The 17,957-nt window shown below is 63.0% G+C and overlaps 2 protein-coding genes across 2 annotated transcripts in view; one reads left to right on the forward strand and one right to left on the reverse strand.

Annotated features, from left to right (window-relative positions):
• The window catches only part of UBE2O (ubiquitin conjugating enzyme E2 O), a 59,106-nt gene extending 46,995 nt beyond the window's left edge, over positions 1–12,111 (forward strand). The window contains exons 4-18 of the mRNA XM_024130132.3: positions 850–947; positions 1,464–1,527; positions 2,203–2,346; positions 2,678–2,787; positions 2,924–3,074; positions 3,296–3,768; positions 4,144–4,298; positions 4,556–4,668; positions 4,983–5,111; positions 5,730–5,819; positions 6,583–7,279; positions 7,518–7,654; positions 9,342–9,545; positions 9,646–9,703; positions 9,849–12,111. Of these exons, the coding sequence (XP_023985900.1) occupies positions 850–947; positions 1,464–1,527; positions 2,203–2,346; positions 2,678–2,787; positions 2,924–3,074; positions 3,296–3,768; positions 4,144–4,298; positions 4,556–4,668; positions 4,983–5,111; positions 5,730–5,819; positions 6,583–7,279; positions 7,518–7,654; positions 9,342–9,545; positions 9,646–9,703; positions 9,849–10,522 (3,297 nt within the window). The 3' untranslated portion in view covers positions 10,523–12,111. The remainder of the gene's footprint in view (positions 1–849; positions 948–1,463; positions 1,528–2,202; positions 2,347–2,677; positions 2,788–2,923; positions 3,075–3,295; positions 3,769–4,143; positions 4,299–4,555; positions 4,669–4,982; positions 5,112–5,729; positions 5,820–6,582; positions 7,280–7,517; positions 7,655–9,341; positions 9,546–9,645; positions 9,704–9,848) is intronic.
• Positions 12,112–12,248: 137 nt separating this feature from the next.
• Positions 12,249–17,607, reverse strand: SPHK1 (sphingosine kinase 1). The gene is given in 7 exon segments (XM_055082384.1): positions 12,249–14,089; positions 14,378–14,493; positions 14,574–14,668; positions 14,782–14,934; positions 15,271–15,305; positions 15,307–15,454; positions 17,548–17,607. Coding segments are annotated over 7 exon segments (1,365 nt in total). The 5' UTR covers positions 17,564–17,607; the 3' UTR covers positions 12,249–13,287.
• Between the last annotated feature and the right edge of the window lie 350 nt (positions 17,608–17,957).

The raw sequence follows: 17,957 nt of genomic DNA on the forward strand, positions 1-17,957 counted from the left end.
CTGTTGCGGCCTCTCCCGTTGCGGAGCACAGGCTCCGGACGCGCAGGCTCAGCGGCCATGGCTCACGGGCCCAGCCGCTCCGCGGCACGTGGGATCTTCCCGGACCGGGGCACGAACCCGTGTCCCCTGCATCGGCAGGCGGACTCCCAACCACTGCGCCACCAGGGAAGCCCCCCACCATTTTTTTTTAAACACTTTCTTTCCATCTTGTATTTTTTCTCATCCAGCCTAGAGTCAGCTGTTTCTTCAAGGAGCCCTGGTTCCTTTCAGAAAATGGTATTTCAAAAGCCAAGATCTGGATGCAAGCTGGGTGTGCTAATTGCTACTAGGCCCTATTCAGGGAAACACTAGGGAATACATGTATGTGTACATACGTAGACACACACACACATCTAAATATGTCCGTGCCTGTTCTGTGTGTGTAAGATGTATGAGTTCATCTGGGTCCTTCCAGCTCCAGTCCAGCTCCTCAGGTTCCTCCTCTCTCTTCCCCTGCCTGTTCCTGTATTAGTGAGTGCCGTCTCCAGTAGTGAGAGACTTGGCTCTTGATATCCTCAGTTCAGTTATTTATTTGCTTAAATCACTTTACTTATTCGTCTGTATAACCACCCTCCCCAGCCCGCTCCCGCTTACGTGTCCTGTGTCCTTGGGACGCCGTCAAGCTTCTGCCTGTGCGTGGGAGGGGAGGTGGGGTGCAACTGGACTCTCGGGGGAAAGCCTGCTGCAGCAGCTATTAGGTCGGACCTATCTAGAGCCTTCCTCCCCTGTCTGTGCGGCTAAGAGGAATTGGTGCCCTGGACGCCAGTGTCATCGGCCACCTCTCACACCCCTGTCCCCCCCGATCTGCAGCCCTTCATGTATGGGGACTACATTGCCTATGACTGCTGGCTGGGGAAGGTCTATGACTTGAAGAACCAGATCATCCTCAAGCTGTCCAACGGTGCCAGGTGCGGATTTCACCATGGAGGAGCCATCGTTGGGCAGGGGCAGCCCGTGAAGGAGGGCAGGGGGTGTTTTCTCGGTTCCTCGAGGGCCGTGCCGGGGGCTGCAGGCTTGTGGGACCTCGGGTCTCAGGACCTGACCCTGGGCTGGTCTCCTTTTCAGCCTGGCCTGATTCTCTGGCTCAGTTTCTGGTCTAGGCTCTACCCTGGCTTTGGGAGAGCTGCATTATCATTTAGGACACGTGAGAGGTGCTGATGCTTTATTTTAGGCACTTTAATGGTGGTGAACGCTCCGATCCGGGAGTAGAGTCTTGTTTGTCTTAGGAGAGCTCCTTGTACCAGTGCAGGGGCTGAGGTGTGGGCGGAGGATGAATCGTCTGTTTTGTGGGGGCGGACATATTGACACCTCTGGACAAGTCCTTTAGATCCTGACCAGCACCACAAGGGGTCCTGGCTGCCTCGCCTCCCCTAAGACTCAGGCACTGTGTTGGGTGCCAACCAAGCCCCTGTGCCCTGTTGCAGGTGCTCCATGAACACAGAGGATGGTGCCAAGCTCTACGATGTCTGCCCGCACGTCAGCGACTCTGTACGTTGGCTCCACCCAAGGAGCTGGGGGCGGGGGGGCAGGGGACCCCCTCATCTCATGTTCCTCAGCCCCTGGGCTGTGCAGGAGGGACTTCTCAGCAGAGAGCCTGGAGCTGACCCAGGCTAACCACTGCTTCTATGCCGTTGCTTTCCTAGAAAAGGGGCAGTGTGTATCTAAAGGTATAAAAGTTGGGGTGTGGGCAGAAAGCAGTAGAGCCTTTCTTTGCATTTTGTTAACTTTGTATCTCATCCTTTTTAAATCTCCTGTTTTCTTAGAGCATATGCAGTACTTTACTACAATTGACATTTTAGAACAGTAGTACATGACACAGTTTGTAAAGAAGAATACTAGGGGAGTGCGTGTGATTAAGCAGGTTTGGGGACCCCTGTCCTCTAGAGCTTTAGTCCTTAAAGTGCCTGCCCTGGACCAGCAGCATTGTTGTGGCCTGAGAGCTTGGAAGCAGGATGGGTCAGACGTGCATTTCAGGAAGATCCCTGGTGATTTGTATGCCCCTGAGGTCTGGGAGGTGCTGCTCTGGAGCCTTAGGGGGTGTGGAGCGTGGAGGTCGGGGGCCAGCAGGAAGCAGGCACAGAGCGGGGGGTGCGGGTGTGGAGCGCACCCTCCCCTGAGGAGGCAGTGCTCACGGGGACTTTTCTCTGGCCCCAAATCCTGCAGGGTCTCTTCTTTGATGATTCCTACGGCTTCTACCCAGGCCAGGTGCTCATTGGCCCTGCCAAGATCTTCTCCAGTGTCCAGTGGCTGTCAGGGGTCAAGCCCGTGCTCAGCACCAAGAGCAAGTTCCGCGTGCTGGTCGAAGAGGTAGGGGTGGGGGCAGGACAGGGGGGTGAGGCCCTGCATCTCCCACCCACCCTGCCTCACCTGGGGTGGGGCTGCTCTGAGGATCAAGGGAACCCAGGCCGAGCAAGGTGGGAGGGTGGTGAGTGGCAGGTCCTCTGGGCCCTGACTGGAGGTGAGGAGGCCGCAGTGAGTGACCCCTGGTGTGGGCCTGTTCTGGGGGTGTCCAAACTTGGTGCTGCACTGTGATGAAGACCTGCTTCCTGCTCTGGGGGCAGGTGGGCTCCGGACAGCTGCTTAAAGAGAGGGCGTCAGAGCCTGCTGACCGTGGCCCTGTCCCGCCCGCCACCCCCAGGTGCAGGTTGTGGAGCTGAAGGTCACGTGGATTACCAAGAGCTTCTGTCCAGGGGGCACGGACAGCGTCAGCCCCCCGCCCTCTGTCATCACCCAGGAAAACCTAGGCAGGTGAGCGGCTCCAGCGCGCCACCCGCTCCAGCGCCCCCAGGGGCGGTCCCCAAGCAAGTCTCTGGGCCGCGGGCACAGGTGCGCGGGGCTGAGAACCCCCTGGCCCAGCCCCTTCCTCTCCTCCCTCCCCTCCCAGGGTGAAGCGTCTCGGATGCTTTGACCATGCCCAGCGGCAGCTCGGGGAGCGCTGTCTGTATGTCTTCCCAGCCAAGGTAGAGCCGGCCAAGGTTGCCTGTGAATGTCCAGAAAAACACTGCGCCCAGGGGGAGGGCTCTATGGCCAAGAAGGTATGTCCTCGGGGTTGGGGCTTGGCGGGCGTTTGAGGAACTGGCCTCGAGCCATTTCCACAGCAGGAAGGTCTGTGCTTTAGGCCTTGGGGGGCAGCCCTGATGACCCTTGCAGGCCAGTTAGGTGTGTACAGCTGTCACCCCTCAGACCGAGCTGTTTGGGATCCGGCCGCGGCAGCCGGCTCTCCACAGTGCCCGCCCTCCCCATTCCGACCCCGCAGGTGAAGCGCCTCCTCAAGAAGCAGGTTGTGAGGATCATGTCCTGCTCCCCGGACTCCCAGTGCTCCAGGGACCATTCCGTGGAGGACACAGGCAAGAAGGGGGCGGCCAAAGCCAAGAGCGAAGCAGGGTCCGCCAGCCCCGAGGAGACGCCTGATGGGTCTGCCAGCCCAGTGGAGATGCAGGACGAGGGCCCCGAGGAGGCACACGAGGGGGGCGAGCAGCTGCCCCCCTTCCTGCTGAAGGAGGGCGGGGATGACAGGCTGCACTCGGCCGAGCAGGACGCCGATGATGAGGCCGCCGACGACACGGACGACAGCAGCTCTGTGACCTCCTCCGCCAGCTCCACCACCTCCTCCCAGAGCGGCAGCGGCGCAGGTCGCAAGAAGAGCATCCCCTTGTCCATCAAGAACTTAAAGCGGAAACACAAGAGGAAGAAGAATAAGATCACTCGTGACTTCAAGCCGGGGGACAGGTAAACTCAGGGGCACCCTCCCTTTCCCGGCCGGGTGTCCAGCCTGAGACCCTCCCCTCCTGCCCCCGCCCCGCTCCCACACGCACGCACACCCAGGCTCACGTGCACATGGGCGCGCTCGTGGTCTGCAGGCCCCGTGAAGGCTCAGGGCTGCCCAGCCGAGATGACGTGGGTGCCTGGGGTTGGCCTGGTGGGAAGGAGGGATCTGGGAGCGGGAGAGGGCGGGACGGGGGCCCCTTCCCGGAGGAGATGCCTGGTGGGGAGACTGTTTCTTCCCTGCTGCCTGATGTTCAGGGTTTCAGGTTACCAAGCCCGCGGGGTGGGGCGGTGGGTAGAGAGCGTAGCTGCCCTTTCCTTACTGGTCCTGCCCTGCAGGGTGGCGGTGGAGGTGGTGACCACGATGACCTCAGCAGACGTGATGTGGCAGGACGGCTCCGTGGAGTGCAACGTCCGCTCCAACGACCTCTTCCCTGTGCACCACCTGGACAACAACGAGTTCTGCCCCGGAGACTTCGTGGTGGACAAGCGAGGTAGCGCCGGGGGGGGCTTGGGAAGAAGGGGCGAGAGGTCTGGGCATCAAGGACACTCCCCTTGGACGGTGGCTCACCCTTCTGAAGGCTCGGGGAGCCTTTCTGGCCTGCACTGACCGAGCCAGGGAAGCAGTGGGTTCTGGGCCCCGTTGTGGTTGACGGGCAGTGGGTGGGCGGGTGGCAGGTGGCACCGCCAGGGCGCCTTAGCTATCATGCGCCCCACCCCCACCCCCACCCCCCTGCCGCTGGGTCCCCAGTCCAGAGCTGTCCGGACCCCGCTGTCTACGGCGTGGTGCAGTCTGGGGACCACGTGGGCCGCACCTGCATGGTGAAGTGGTTCAAGCTGCGGCCGAGTGGGGACGACGTGGAGGTGAGCGGGTGCTGCCCCCACGTCTCCTTCAGGGTGGGCTCGGGCGCCTTAGCTATCATGCGCCCCACCCCCACCCCCACCCCCACCCCCCTGCCGCTGGGTCCCCAGTCCAGAGCTGTCCGGACCCCGCTGTCTACGGCGTGGTGCAGTCTGGGGACCACGTGGGCCGCACCTGCATGGTGAAGTGGTTCAAGCTGCGGCCGAGTGGGGACGACGTGGAGGTGAGCGGGTGCTGCCCCCACGTCTCCTTCAGGGTGGGCTCTGGTGGGCTGGATGTAGGGCCCCTGGGCTCACGACCACCCATCCCTCCCCAGCTGATCGGAGAGGAGGAAGATGTGAGCGTCTACGACATTGCCGATCACCCTGACTTTCGGTTCCGCACGACCGATATCGTTATCCGAATTGGCAACACTGAGGATGGAGGGCCCCACAGGGAGGATGAGGTACGTGCGCCCTGGCCTGCGTGGCAGCTGCAGTACCTGATGGGGCCGCCAGGTGGCACCAGGAGCCGAGACCTGCAAGTCCTTCGGGCTGTGCGTGTCCGCCCCAAGCGCCTTCCCCAGGAGAGCGGCTGCCGGCATTGGGACCGCTCAGTCCGAGCACCTGCACGAGGACTCACCTGCCTGCCGGGCTCAGGCCTCGTTCACACAGCTGCTCCCTGGGCCTATTAGAGAAGCCCATTCCTGTCCTCCGCGCCACGAGCGTGGTGTCGGGTGCTACAGGAGCACAGGAGAGGCCTGGGGAGGTGGCGTCTGAGCTGGGCCCTGGAGCACAAGTGGGGACACGGGGTGGGGTTGGGCAGATTCCAAGCAGAGGAAGAGTGGGGACGAGAGTCCCGAGGCTGGAAGCCCGGAGAGACCAGGATGCTGCGAGCAGGAAGGGAGTGAGGGGGGCGCTCAGTGGACGGCGAGCATTGGGGGTGTTTCAACCAAAGGGTCCCGTGCTCGAGTTACTCATGGTGGTCTCTGGCTGGTGCCCACATCCCTTCTGTTCTCATGGCCTTGCCCCTGCCCTCCCCCTTGGGGAGCTGCACCTTTGACCCTGCCCCATTTGCCCTGCAGCCGTCAGTCGGCCAGGTGGCCCGCGTGGATATCAGCAGCAAGGTGGAGGTGGTGTGGGCTGATAACTCAAAGACCATCATCCTGCCCCAGGTGAGCCCCTGCAGAGCCCACCGCGCGGCCCCAGACTGTGGCAGCCGGGCCGGGAGCTCAGGTCTTCCTGGCCGGGGAGTCTGCTTTGGGGGAGTAAGGTCTCATGGAAAGGAAAGGCAGTATTACACCCAGAGCCCCGGGGTGAGAGAGCCGGGAAAGCAGAGAGGCAGCCTACAGCTGGATTGCCAGTCGTGTGTAGATTTTCACAGCCCTCCCAGCATCCCCATCTCACTGTGCTAAGAAAACACAGGTTGCTTCCTTTAAGAAATAGAGCCTTCACACCAACACTTCTAGGAAAACTTACACGGATCAGGGAGAGAAAGCAGATGGGTTCTGAGCGGCGGGGCTGTTTTTGACGCTCTTTCTTTGCTCCCTTGTTTGAGCTGATGCTCACACCCCAGCTCCCCTCTCCTGGCACCGACATGGGGTCGGGGAGGGGCTCACCCCTCGTCCAGGAGGCCATTCCGGGGGCGGGAACAGGGTGTGACACGGCCCCGCTGACCAAGTGCACTCAGCGGGGAGGAGGCTGGAATAGGCCTTGGCTGGGCCTCGGGCCCATGGGTGGGGCTGGGGCAGCGGAGGTGCCTCTCAGGGGCCTAGGGACCACCAAGCACAGAGGCCCAACTGCGGAGGCCAGAGCAGGAAAGGGAGGAAGAGTGGCATGGCTGCCGAGGCCTCAGGGCGCCCAGTCCCCATCAGCTCTGAGGTTTGGGGTCCAGGCAGAGCGCCCCTGAATGGCCCGTGCCCCGTCTCCCCCCACCAGCACCTGTACAACATCGAGTCTGAGATCGAGGAGTCAGACTATGACTCGGTAGAAGGCAGCACCAGTGGGGCGTCCTCGGACGAGTGGGAGGACGACAGCGACAGCTGGGAGACGGACACCGGGCTGGTGGAGGACGAGCACCCCAAGATAGAGGAGCCCCCCGCCCCGGCCCCCGAGCGGCCGGCGGCCCCCGAGGAGGACAAGGGAGTGCTGATCAGCGAGGAGGCCGCCACGGCCGCCATCCAGGGAGCCGTGGCCATGGCCACCCCTGTGGCTGGGCTGATGGAGAAGGCTGGCAAGGATGGGCCCCCGAAGAGCTTCCGGGAGCTGAAAGAGGCCATCAAGATCCTGGAGAGCCTCAAGAACATGACCGTGGAGCAGCTTCTGACGGGCTCGCCCACCTCCCCCACGGCGGAGCCGGAGAAGCCGACGCGGGAGAAGAAGTTTCTGGACGACATCAAGAAGCTGCAGGAAAACCTCAAGAAGACCCTGGACAACGTGGCCATCGCAGAGGAGGAGAAGATGGAGGCGGTGCCAGACACGGAGCGCAAGGAGGACAAGCCCGAGGGGCAGTCACCTGTGAAGGCCGAGTGGCCCAGCGAGACCCCGGTGCTCTGCCAGCAGTGCGGCGGCAAGCCCGGGGTCACCTTCACCAGCGCCAAGGGCGAGGTCTTTTCGGTGCTGGAGTTCGCGCCCTGTGAGTTCGCCCTGTGTGTGTTCCAGATCTGCAGGCCAGGTGGCTGGCCCCCGGCTGCCGCCCAGGGCGGGGGAGCCGTTTCCCTGGCCTGGGCACCAGTCCGCATGCCAGGAGAGGAGGGCAGGGAGCATGTGGGTTCATCCATCTGTCGGGGGAGCGCTCCCAGCGGCCTCCGCACCTCCAGGTGGAGTTCCCAGGCCTCGCCCTGAGGAACTGACCACTCTCTTTCCCCCTCTAGCAAATCACTCTTTTAAGAAAATTGAGTTCCAGCCTCCAGAAGCCAAGAAGTTCTTCAGCACGGTGCGGAAGGAGATGGCCCTGCTGGCTACCTCGCTGCCCGACGGCATCATGGTCAAGACCTTCGAGGACAGAATGGCAAGTAGCCAGCCTGGTGCGGGCCGGGCCTGGGGACCACCGGTGCGGCTGTGCCGTGTGGGGCGCCGGGTGCCCGAGAGGCTGCAGCCTCGGCCCCTGGGCCTGCAGGCCTGAGGGACTCCTTACGGGGCAGGACAGGCTCCGCCAGGGGAGCCGCACGGCTGGCAAGAGTCCCACGCATGTGTCTAGACCAGATGGTCGTCCTTTTAAAAGTTAAAGGTTATAATGATCACCTGGCTCTTCTCTAGTTTTTTGAAAAATTAGAACATTTTAGAAAAAGTCATAGTTGCCTTTGGCCAATCAATCCTCACCCTGCCGCCAGGGGCCATGACTTTAGGAGTTTCACGGGTCTCCTTCCAGGTGATCTTCTATGTTTACATGTTCGTGCGTCGCCATAAACCAGGCTATCTGGTAGGATCTGTTCTGCACGGATAGCACATCATCATACACGTCATCTATAACTTGTTTTCTTTTCAGTCAACAGGGTAAGTTTTGAGACCTACCCACGTTGATTCACACCGATGTAGGTCCTTGCTTTTTAGCTACAGGACAGTATAGTCTCCCGTGGCCACGTCACACTCCACTTGCCACTTCTCCGTCTGTGACCTGGGCCCTGTGTTTTGAGTCACGCTGGTGGAGGCGTGTGAGCGCCTCCTTGTTTGTTCCAGGAATGAGCGAGCGTGGCCCATCTGCCACCTTATTTGTTCAGCAGACCTTCACTGGGCCTTGCCGTGTGCCAGGCACCATGCGAGACACTGAATCTGGGTCCGAGTGAGGCCTCAGCTCCAGCCCAGGCCTGGAGGAAGGGGCGAAAGGAAAGGGACCACAAAGAGAGGCACTGTTGAAATGGGCCTGCAGGCGGCCAGAAACCCCAGGGCAGGGCCAGGATCGCATGCGTGGTCAGGGCTGCTCGAGGTTCTTGATGATGCTTTTAGTCTTCCTTGGGTTTTAGTAAAATTCCTTTTGAAAATTCCAGCCCATCTCAGCTCTGCTGACGGAAGAACTCTTTTGTTCGCTTTTGACCCAAATCTCACTCAGAGGGAAAGGGAAAGCGTGTGTTATCTTGAGGCCCACAGAGCAGCTCCAGTCCCAAGTACACGAGAGGATTCCGTCACTCCAGCTAGTCCTCGGCCCTAGCCGCCTCTCAGCTCGTTGCTCACCCGGCACGTTGCCCCGGCAGTGGTCCCCCCGCCACCCCGACAGTCAGTGTGGATCTCTGGTGTCTCTGGAGAGTCTCCTTGATGACTTACAGCCTGAGTTTCTAGTGGTCTCCCAGCATTTCCCCCGACTTCAATTCCTCTCATCCTTCTAGTTCCCTAAAAGCAAGTGCAGCCTTGCCATCCTGGAATGTTCTTTCATCTTCTGATGGGTTGTAATTGTTGCTTGCTTCACTGGGGGTGGGGGGCTGTTTTGAGGAATGCAACTTACAAGTAATGATTTACAAGGAAAAAACCTGGTAGGATAAAAACCGGCTTGGAAAACTCTTTTTGTGCCGGGAGTTAAAAGATGCCAAGCAGGTCTGCGCAGAGATGTTTGCGTTTAGCTTCTCTGTTGCTGGCAGTGTCTGGTGTCCCGGGGGCTGCTCCTCCTGGAGCCGCACAGGCGCCCTGGAAAAGGTCACATCCAGGTGCCCCGTGTGGAAGCCCGCCGCCAACCTCAGCCTTCCCTCCCTCCCTCCCTCCTCTAGGACCTCTTCTCGGCCCTAATCAAGGGCCCCACTCGCACCCCCTACGAGGACGGCCTCTACCTGTTTGACATTCAGCTCCCCAACATCTACCCAGCCGTGCCCCCCCACTTCTGCTACCTCTCCCAGTGCAGTGGCCGTCTGAACCCCAACCTGTATGACAATGGGAAGGTGTGCGTCAGCCTCCTGGGCACCTGGATTGGAAAGGTGGGTACGGTGCCGGCACCCGGTCAGGATTGGGGGAGGAGGCCAGTCTGGGCAGGTGTCTGGGACAGAGTTGATCGATTGCACTGTGTGTGTGTTTTAGGGGACAGAGAGGTGGACGAGCAAATCCAGCCTTCTCCAGGTGCTCATCTCCATCCAAGGTACGGTGGGCGGGGCCAGGGGTGGTGACAGGGCTGCCGGAGGGCACAGTGACTCTGGCTTTTGCATCCCTCACCTCTGTGTGTAGCTCTGGCCTCCTCTCGGGGGTTGCGATCGGGCGGGCCTGATGGGCTTCTCCTGCCGCAGGTCTGATCCTGGTGAATGAACCGTACTACAACGAAGCCGGCTTTGACAGCGACCGCGGCCTACAGGAGGGCTATGAGAACAGTCGCTGCTACAACGAGATGGCACTCATCCGCGTGGTGCAGTCCATGACCCAGCTGGTGCGGCGGCCGCCCGAGGTCTTCGAGCAGGAGATCCGGCAGCACTTCAGTACTGGCGGCTGGCGGCTGGTGAACCGCATTGAGTCCTGGCTGGAAACCCACACCCTGCTGGAGAGGGCCCAAGCGCTGCCCAACGGACTTCCCAAGGACAGTAGTAGCTCGCCAGAGCCGCCAGCTGTGGCCGAGCTCTCAGACTACGGCCGAGAAGAACCTGAGGACGGAGGCCCGGCCCCTGGAGAGGCCTCCCAGGGCTCAGACTCGGAGGGCGGCACGCAGGGCCCGGCCTCAGCCAGCAGGGACCGCACAGACCAGACTTCGGAGGCAGCGCCTGATGCCTCAGTGCCACCCAGTGTCAAACCAAAGAAGCGGAGAAAGAGCTACCGGAGCTTCTTGCCCGAGAAGAGTGGCTACCCTGACATCGGCTTCCCCCTCTTCCCGCTCTCTAAGGGTTTCATCAAGAGCATCCGGGGGGTCCTGACGCAGTTCCGGGCCGCTCTGGTGGAGGCGGGCATGCCCGAGAGCGTGGAGGACAAGTAGTCAGCCAGCCCTGGAGGAAGGAGCGTCGCCGCGGGGAGAGGCCAGCTGCTGCCTGCTCACTCCCTCCCCTGGAACCTCCCCTCTCCCCTTTCCTCCTCGTCCCCAGTGCAGGCCCCGCCCGTTGCCCTCTTCTTCCCAAGGTGGGTGTGATGCTGAAGTGCAGGAAGTTTCTTGAGACGCTGCCATTTCTATTCCCAAGCAATCTTCCAGCGAGCGGGGTCCCCGTGGCAAAGAAGATCTGAGCCCTGTTGCTGATTTTCCGCTTGTCACCCCAGGCAGGGTGTCCCAGCACTTCCTCCCTCGCCATCTCCACCGCAGGTCGGAGGTGGGCCTTTCGCGGGGGCTGACGCGGGAGAACTCGGGGCCCGGGTGTGTGCGGACCCGCGGGACCGGACCCGCGGGACGAGTGGACGTGCCTTGCATGAAGCGTGGGTTGCTCCAGCGGTTCCCCGGCCCCCTTTGTCCTCTTCGGTCCCACTGTAGCTTCCTAGTGTCCCAGGCCCTCCTGCTGCCACCACCAACCGCCTCCTCCCTCGTCTCCCAGCACCAACACTCTCCCTTGGGAGTTGTAGCTGCCGGCACAGACTCCTGGCTCTGCTCTGGCCCATTTACACAGGAGAGCCTTCGGGCCTGTTGAACTCGCTCTCTAAGAGAGGTTGGGACCAGGCTGGGTTCAGGGTGACCCCCAGGAGAGGTGGTGGCCCTCACACGCTGACATGGAGTGAGGACCAGGGAGCTGCTGGGAAAGAAACAGCTGTAGGTGCCTTGCTCTTCCCGCCCCATGGGGCGGGGGGATGGCAGCTCTGGCTTCAAGGCCTTGCCCGTCTGCTGCCCCGCTCAGCCCCATCCCAGGGCCCCGGGAGGCAGCAGCACAGACAAGGCCAGGGCAAGTGCGAGGGCCTCTCCTGTAGACTGTGCCCCTCCCGCCATCGAATGCTAACGCTGGGAGGCGGCATATAGCTCCCTGAACACAGCGAGCCAGCCCTCTCTTCCGGAGGATGAGAGCGAGGCCTGTCAGCCCTTCACTCACAAGCTGCAGGCTCAGTGCGGGAGGGAGGCGGCCGGCAGGCTTCTCCCTCGCAGCGACGGGCCCAGAGGTTTACAAGTTTTCTAAGCGTTTGATAATGTGAAGCTCCAGTTGAATAGGATGCTGTTGAGCACACTGCAGCTATGTAATTTTGGTGTATGTATGTAATATTTAAGATTGAAAGAAAATAAATCTCAAAAGCAAAGATATTAACTCTTACTAGAGAAAAAAAAGACAAAATAAGAAGCCAAAGCATGATGCGTCTTGTCCGCCTTACGCTGGCTCCACACCTGAGCTGCCGCAACCGCGCGGCCGGCCGGCAGCAGCGCGGGGAAGGGCGGGGCCGGAGTCGGTGTCTTGTTTGAGGATCACTCGGAGTGACTGCTGGGGCTGTGCTTCCCGGTGCGTTGTTCACGTGGAGATGTGAATGCCTACTGCTTAAGATACCTGTATAAAGTGCTGTGTGATTAAACTTTTTTTTTACTTGCATTTTTTTTTTTGTTTGGCTCATTACAATGTACAAAAAAGACAAGGTGGCACCATTAAACCTGCCTCTGCCATCCATCTGGCTCTGTCGCCTTTCTTCCCCTCGGGGGCACCTCACACACCCTCCCCGGGGGAAGGAAAGATCCCTGTTGCTGGGGAGGCTCGAAGCAGCGGCACCTTCCCCTCCCAGCCTGCTTCTGCGCCTCCGCGTCTCCCGTCAGGGGACTCACGGGGGCTGGGAGATGAGGGTCTAGAAGTTCAGTGGGTCGGTGCTCTCGCCTCCGAGCAGGGCCCGTGTCCTGTTCCCTAAGAGCCACCTTTCAGTAGTGCGTCAGCAGTAGCTGTGGTCCCCAGGGGCCCGTGACTGACCAGTTGCACCGGTTCAGCTCCTTCCAGATGCTGGGGGAGCTGACTTGGCGGCACCTGGCCTGGGCTTGAAGCCAAGAGGGTTCCCCACTGTGAGCGGGTAGCATCTGCCCCGCCCTGCTGCTTCCTTTTAACCCCTGCCCACCACCGGCCCACAAGGACGGGCTGGAGGAGGGCAGGGGAGGCTGAGGAGTCCTAGATTCCTTCCCTGGAGGGATGACGGACTCCTTGTAAAAAGGGGACAGCTGCCTGCCATCTTGACTTCTGTTGCTCCTTGCCAGTTTTCCCCAGTGCGCCTAACTCGGAGACATTTTCTCTTTTCGCTGAGATTCCCTGGCCGCGTGGCCCCGGGTTAAGACACGCTCGCTCTGAGCCTCAGTCTTCCCGCTTGTGCGAAGAGGCAGTTGGCTCCAGGCCAGATGTGGCCTAATCATCACCCCTACAAAAGAGAGCCGGGACCAGCTCTGATCCTGTGCCCACCGCCAAAATGACTTCCCAGGGGCCAGTACCGTGCATTGCCCCATCCAGGAGGGACCGTTGGGCATCATGTTAAATTCTAGAGCCCTGGAAGAAGCAAGACCCCACTCTCCCCAACCCCTAGGATAAGGCCAGTAGGCTGGGAATGTCGCTTTATTTGGATTTGATTCAGGGGGTGGGGCTCCCAAAACAAAACACGGCGGCTACCACGCTCCTAGCCCAGCACCTCATCCTGGCCTTCGGTGGGCAGAGCCATCCTTCCCAGCCTTCTCCGGGAGTCTTCCTCCTCCTCCTGACCCTCCACGTGAGCTGTGGACAGTCCCTCCGGTCCTTGGCGGGGGGCGGGGGGAGGAACCTAAGCTCAGAGTAAACCAAGTAGACGGACTAAGACACGGCAAGGCCCGCGGAGTCATAAGTGCTCCGCTGGAGGTGGCCTCCGGCTGGGTGAGGCCTGTGGCTCCAGAGAGGGTGGGGACTTTCTGCAGCCACTGACCATCCAGAAGTAGTTTGGGTGCACCTGGCCCTGCACAGCCTCGCTGATCATCAGTTCCCCATCCACAGCAAACACACCCTTCCTGTCCCTGGGTTCCAGGCGGAAAGCCACCACGGGCACATACACCAAGTGGGGACAGTCGCACTCCATGTGCCTGCCTTTCTCCATGGCCAGGAAGAGGCGCAGCAGCGTGGCCCGAGACACACCTGCCCGCACGTAGAACAAATGCATAGCGCCGGCCGCACAGCGGCCCATGGGTGCGGCGAACATCTCACTGCCCAGGTGTGAGTGCAGCAGTGCCAGCACCAGCACGAAGTCCTGCTCCGGCACCACTGTCCAGTGAGAGGGCACTGCCTCCTCCAGGGGCACCAGGTGGGCGTCCACAGGGCCCCGCTGGGCCTGCTGGGCCCGAGCCGGGCAGGGGGCCGTCTTGGAGACCACCGTTCCTACAGGGAGGTAGGCCAGGGAGCCCTGGTAGGTGCGCAGGGCCGCCAGGCGCAGGAAGGTGCCCAGAGTGAAGCGCATCTCACCCAGGCGCCGAAACTTCTCACTCTCCAGGTCCACGTCAGCGATGAAACCCCAGGCCAGGCTGAGCACGGAGAAGAGGCGCTGCCCGGAGGCCGTCTGCAGGGACAGCAGATCCATGGGCGCCAGCAGCCGGCGGCACAGCAGCCGTGTGCAGTTGGTCAGGAGGTCTTCGTTGGTCACCTGCTCGTAGCTGCAGAGGGAGAAGTCAGATGGGGAGGGCAGGAGCGCTCACCCGTCCTGCCCTTCCTCCTCCTGGGGAGTTGGGGCGGGCGAAGTGACACTGAGCCCCTAGGGAGTTGGCAGGAGTGACGGATGAAGCAGCTGGAGTCACGGAGAGGGCCCCAGCACGGAGGGGCCGAGGCGCCAGAGAAGAGGGCGCGGAAGCTACCCCTGCGCGTGCTAACTTATATAAAAGAAAGCCTGGCGGTGGGGCGGCACTGAGGGGAAACTGAGGCCCACTCTGGCCCTGGGCTCTCACCCGGCATAATGGTTCACGGAAGCGGCCAGTGCATTGCCAGAGCCGGCTGGGAGGCTACACAGGGGCTTCTGGATGGCGGTCTCCCAGTCAGGCCGCTCCATGAGCCCGTTCACCACCTGTTGGAGCACAGGTGGCCTCAGCCTGGGAAGCACCCCACCCCCACGACCCAGGCCCAGCCTCCCGGTGCGGGCCTCACCTCATGCATCAACCCATCTCCAGACATGACCACCAGCGCGTCCCAACGTCTCAGGTCCTCCGCCCGCACCAGCTCCCGGGCGTGGTTCGGCCGCTCTGCGGAGAGCCCAGCGCGGCTATCACGACGGGGGCTGGGCTGCGGGTGGGGGTGGGGCTGGGGGTGTCCCTGGCTGGGGATGCTCCCTGCACCCTCGCGGGGAGACACTCACCAGTGAGCGTCAGCGTGAAGGAGACATCGGCCTGGGCCAGCAGGGGCTGCACGTGGCTCCGGAAGAGCTGCAGGGCTTTGCCCTTGCCCCCGCGCGGATTTAACAGCACCAGCACTCGGCAGGGCCTTGGGAGCGGGTTCCGGGAGCCGCCCGCTGTAAAGACAAACCCGAACCGGCCACTAGGGGGCTGACGATCGCAGCAGGGCCACTGGGGTGGAAACGCTGTGCCTGAAACCCACGGCTAACTGATCCAACAGAGTCTGACCAGAGGCAGCGGCCTCCAGTGGGGAGCTCCAGCGGCAGCGCCGCGCTCCTCACCCGGCCAGCTTGGCTTGGCTCAGGCTCGGCCCGCTTCTGGCCTCGTCGGGAAAAGTGCTTCTCTCGGGCGTCCCCAGCCTCTCTTTTGTTCAGCTGACTCGGGCCAACCTTCCTCTCGAGGGAGCGAAAGGATCCCCCCCTACAGGCCTTCCCCGCCAGGCCCCCACAAACCTGCATCCATAACCTCGACCCGTGGCCCCCGCTGTCGGGGCGCTGTCCGCGGCGGCGGCTCCTGCCTTCAGCTCCTTATCGGTGCTGCCCAGGCGGGCGTCTTGGTGCCGGCTGTGGGGCTCACCCTCCCCGCCCGGAGCCGGGGCTGTAGGGGCACCCGCGTCATTCCCTGCGGTTGGCGGATCTGAGGGAGAGGAGAGAGCGCTGGTGGAGTCCGCAGCGGCCCCCTGAGGTGGGGGGCGCCCTGCTAGGTCCTGGGACCACGCGCGGGGAGCCGCGCCTCCGGCACCGCCTAGTTTTCCGAGAGGTCCAGAGAGCCGAGGTCCCGTGCCACCAAGGGCGCTCCCGTCCTAGAACTGAGCTCCCACCCCCAGAGGCAAAGGGTCTCTTCCTGAGGGGCTTTCTTTCCTGGGGCCTCGGGTTTCCGGCCCGACGATGAGTCAGAGCCCCGTGGCTCTCTCCGGGGGATCAGGTCCTCACCCCCTGGGCGCTGCCAGGGGGAGGGGGGTCCAGTTGCGTGAAAATCCCAGAACGTGAGTGGACATCGCAGGGCGCGAAGTTCGGGGCGAGCGATCCCCGCCCCGAAACAGCCGGGTCGCCGTGTCCTCTACCCTGAGCTCCGGAGCGGCTGGAGTCGCCGCGCGCGCCTCTGAGGACCAGGCTCTGCGGCGCCGCGCGCAGCGCTCGTGGGAGCAGCGCCGGAGTCGCGCAAGAGCTGAGCCGGAGCCCGGCCGCCAGCCGCCGCCTCCCTCGGCCGGAGCCGAGTGGGCGCGGAGGCCATGCGGTGCACAGCAGTTCCCCCCGACCGCCCAGGAGCCACGCACGGCGAGAGGACAGGGCGGGCGGCCAGCCCTACCCAGTCGGTCCGCTTTGCTGGGGAAGCGCCACCTCCGTTCCCCACAGTGGCCTAGGGCTGAAGGCAGCTCGTCCCGGGCTCAGCCTCGCATCTGAGGGACAACAGGAGCGCCGGGCAAACGCTGACCGCACGGCCTCGCTGTCTCCAGCCCCAAACTTTTGTCTCAACTTCGGGGAGGGACCTGTGCCTCGCCGCCGGGCCTGGCCACGCCCCGCGCTCCCCGCGTTTGCGGGGGAGGACCCCGCGCCCGGCACGGCTGGAGCCCGCCTGTCCCCGACCTCACCGCGCCGCCCCCCGCACGCTCAGCGCCCACGGCTCGGCCACGCGCAGCCCTTTGGCTGGGTCCCGGGGACGCAGGGAGTAGGCGACCGGCGGAAGGCGGCGCCGCGGCCCGGCAGGAGAGGTGGAGGCCGTTGGCGAGGCGCGGAGCCCCAGGCCCGGCCACGAGCGGCGCGCCGCGAGCGCAGCGTCCCGGGCGCGCGAGGGTGAACGCGCAGCGCAGGCCGAGGCGCGGGCCCCACGCGATCTCGCCGCGGCGCCCAAAGTCGGAGCGGCCCCGGGGTGGGACTCCGGGCACGCGTGGCTCAGGGCCCCAGGCAGACCCTCGTCTGTCCCTGGACGCTGCGACCTTCCGCCCCGGGGTCTCCTGGCAGAACTGGCCCCGCTGCCGGCTCCGGGCAAGCAGCGCCCGCTTCGCGCGCCCCGCCCCATCCCATCCCACCCGGATTTCGAGGCCCAGACCCCGCCGGGCGCCCCCGGCTCCGTGCCGGGGCGTCTCTCCAGCCGCTCCAGTTCTCCCCCAGAGAGTTATTTTTAGCCTCCCGACCAAGCAGCTCTGCAGCGCAGCCACCGAGCCTGAGGCAGCCAGGCGAGCGGTCCCGGGGAGGGCGGGCGACCGGCGCGGGGGGATGCGGTCCAGAGGAGGGATCCTTGTCAAGAACCTCAAAAGTCGGATCCTTTTCGCAGAGGACAACATCGAGGCTCGCCTGGGCCAGAGAAGCTGCTCCGCAGCGGGCGATCCAGGCCCACGCACCTGAGAGGAGCTTGGCGGTGTAAACAGGCCTAGGGGTCCCCATCCGCATTGGGCGGCCAAGCATCGGGGGCGTGTCCTCCGCCGCCCCCACTGGCTCAGTGGGAAGATGCAAACGGGCCCGGGACTCGTGTATCGGCGCTCGTGTGATAAACATATCCCCCGGCAAGTAAGTGTCTGACCTGAACTTGTCCTCGACCAACTCGACTGAACTCCCTGGGGGGTTGTTGGCGGCGACCCAGAGGAGGAAGTTACCAAGGCGGACTTGGCGACCTGACCAGGTAGGGCCAAAGTTAGGAAAAACCAGACGGCTGTAGGAGGCTGAGGTGGTACAGGCCCAGGCTGCAAAGTGCTCACGCGCCCACACCTGCCCCCACCGACGCCCGCTCACAACTCTCTCTTCCCATCGCCTCAAGTCGAGAAGAGGCAGGTCTCTGCGGCCCCGGTAACTCGGGCGCGCCTCCGCCCCATCTCCTCTTACAGAGGACCCAGGCGGCCCGGCCCCGTTTCCCAACACCTGGGCGGGGGTGGAGGAGGGCGGGGCCCAAGTGTCCCCACGTGGAGGGGAGGCGCAGGCTGGGACGCGTTGGCCTGGCACGCGTCCGGGTGGTGGCCACCTCCGCCCTGCGTGGCCCGCGGGCAGCCCTGGCTGGGTCCTGAGCGTCCCGGACGTGTTCCGGGAAGGTGACTCAGAGACGCTTTCACGGGTCGAGAAACTATGCGAAACTAGGAAGCGGGGGCGGGGCGGCATCGCCCTCTCGCAGGGCCGCGGCGGGTGTCCGCCGAGGTCTGATCTTGAAC

The sequence above is a fragment of the Physeter macrocephalus genome, unplaced genomic scaffold, assembly GCF_002837175.3.
Source record: "Physeter macrocephalus isolate SW-GA unplaced genomic scaffold, ASM283717v5 random_107, whole genome shotgun sequence".
NCBI classification, from domain to species: Eukaryota; Metazoa; Chordata; class Mammalia; order Artiodactyla; family Physeteridae; genus Physeter; species Physeter macrocephalus.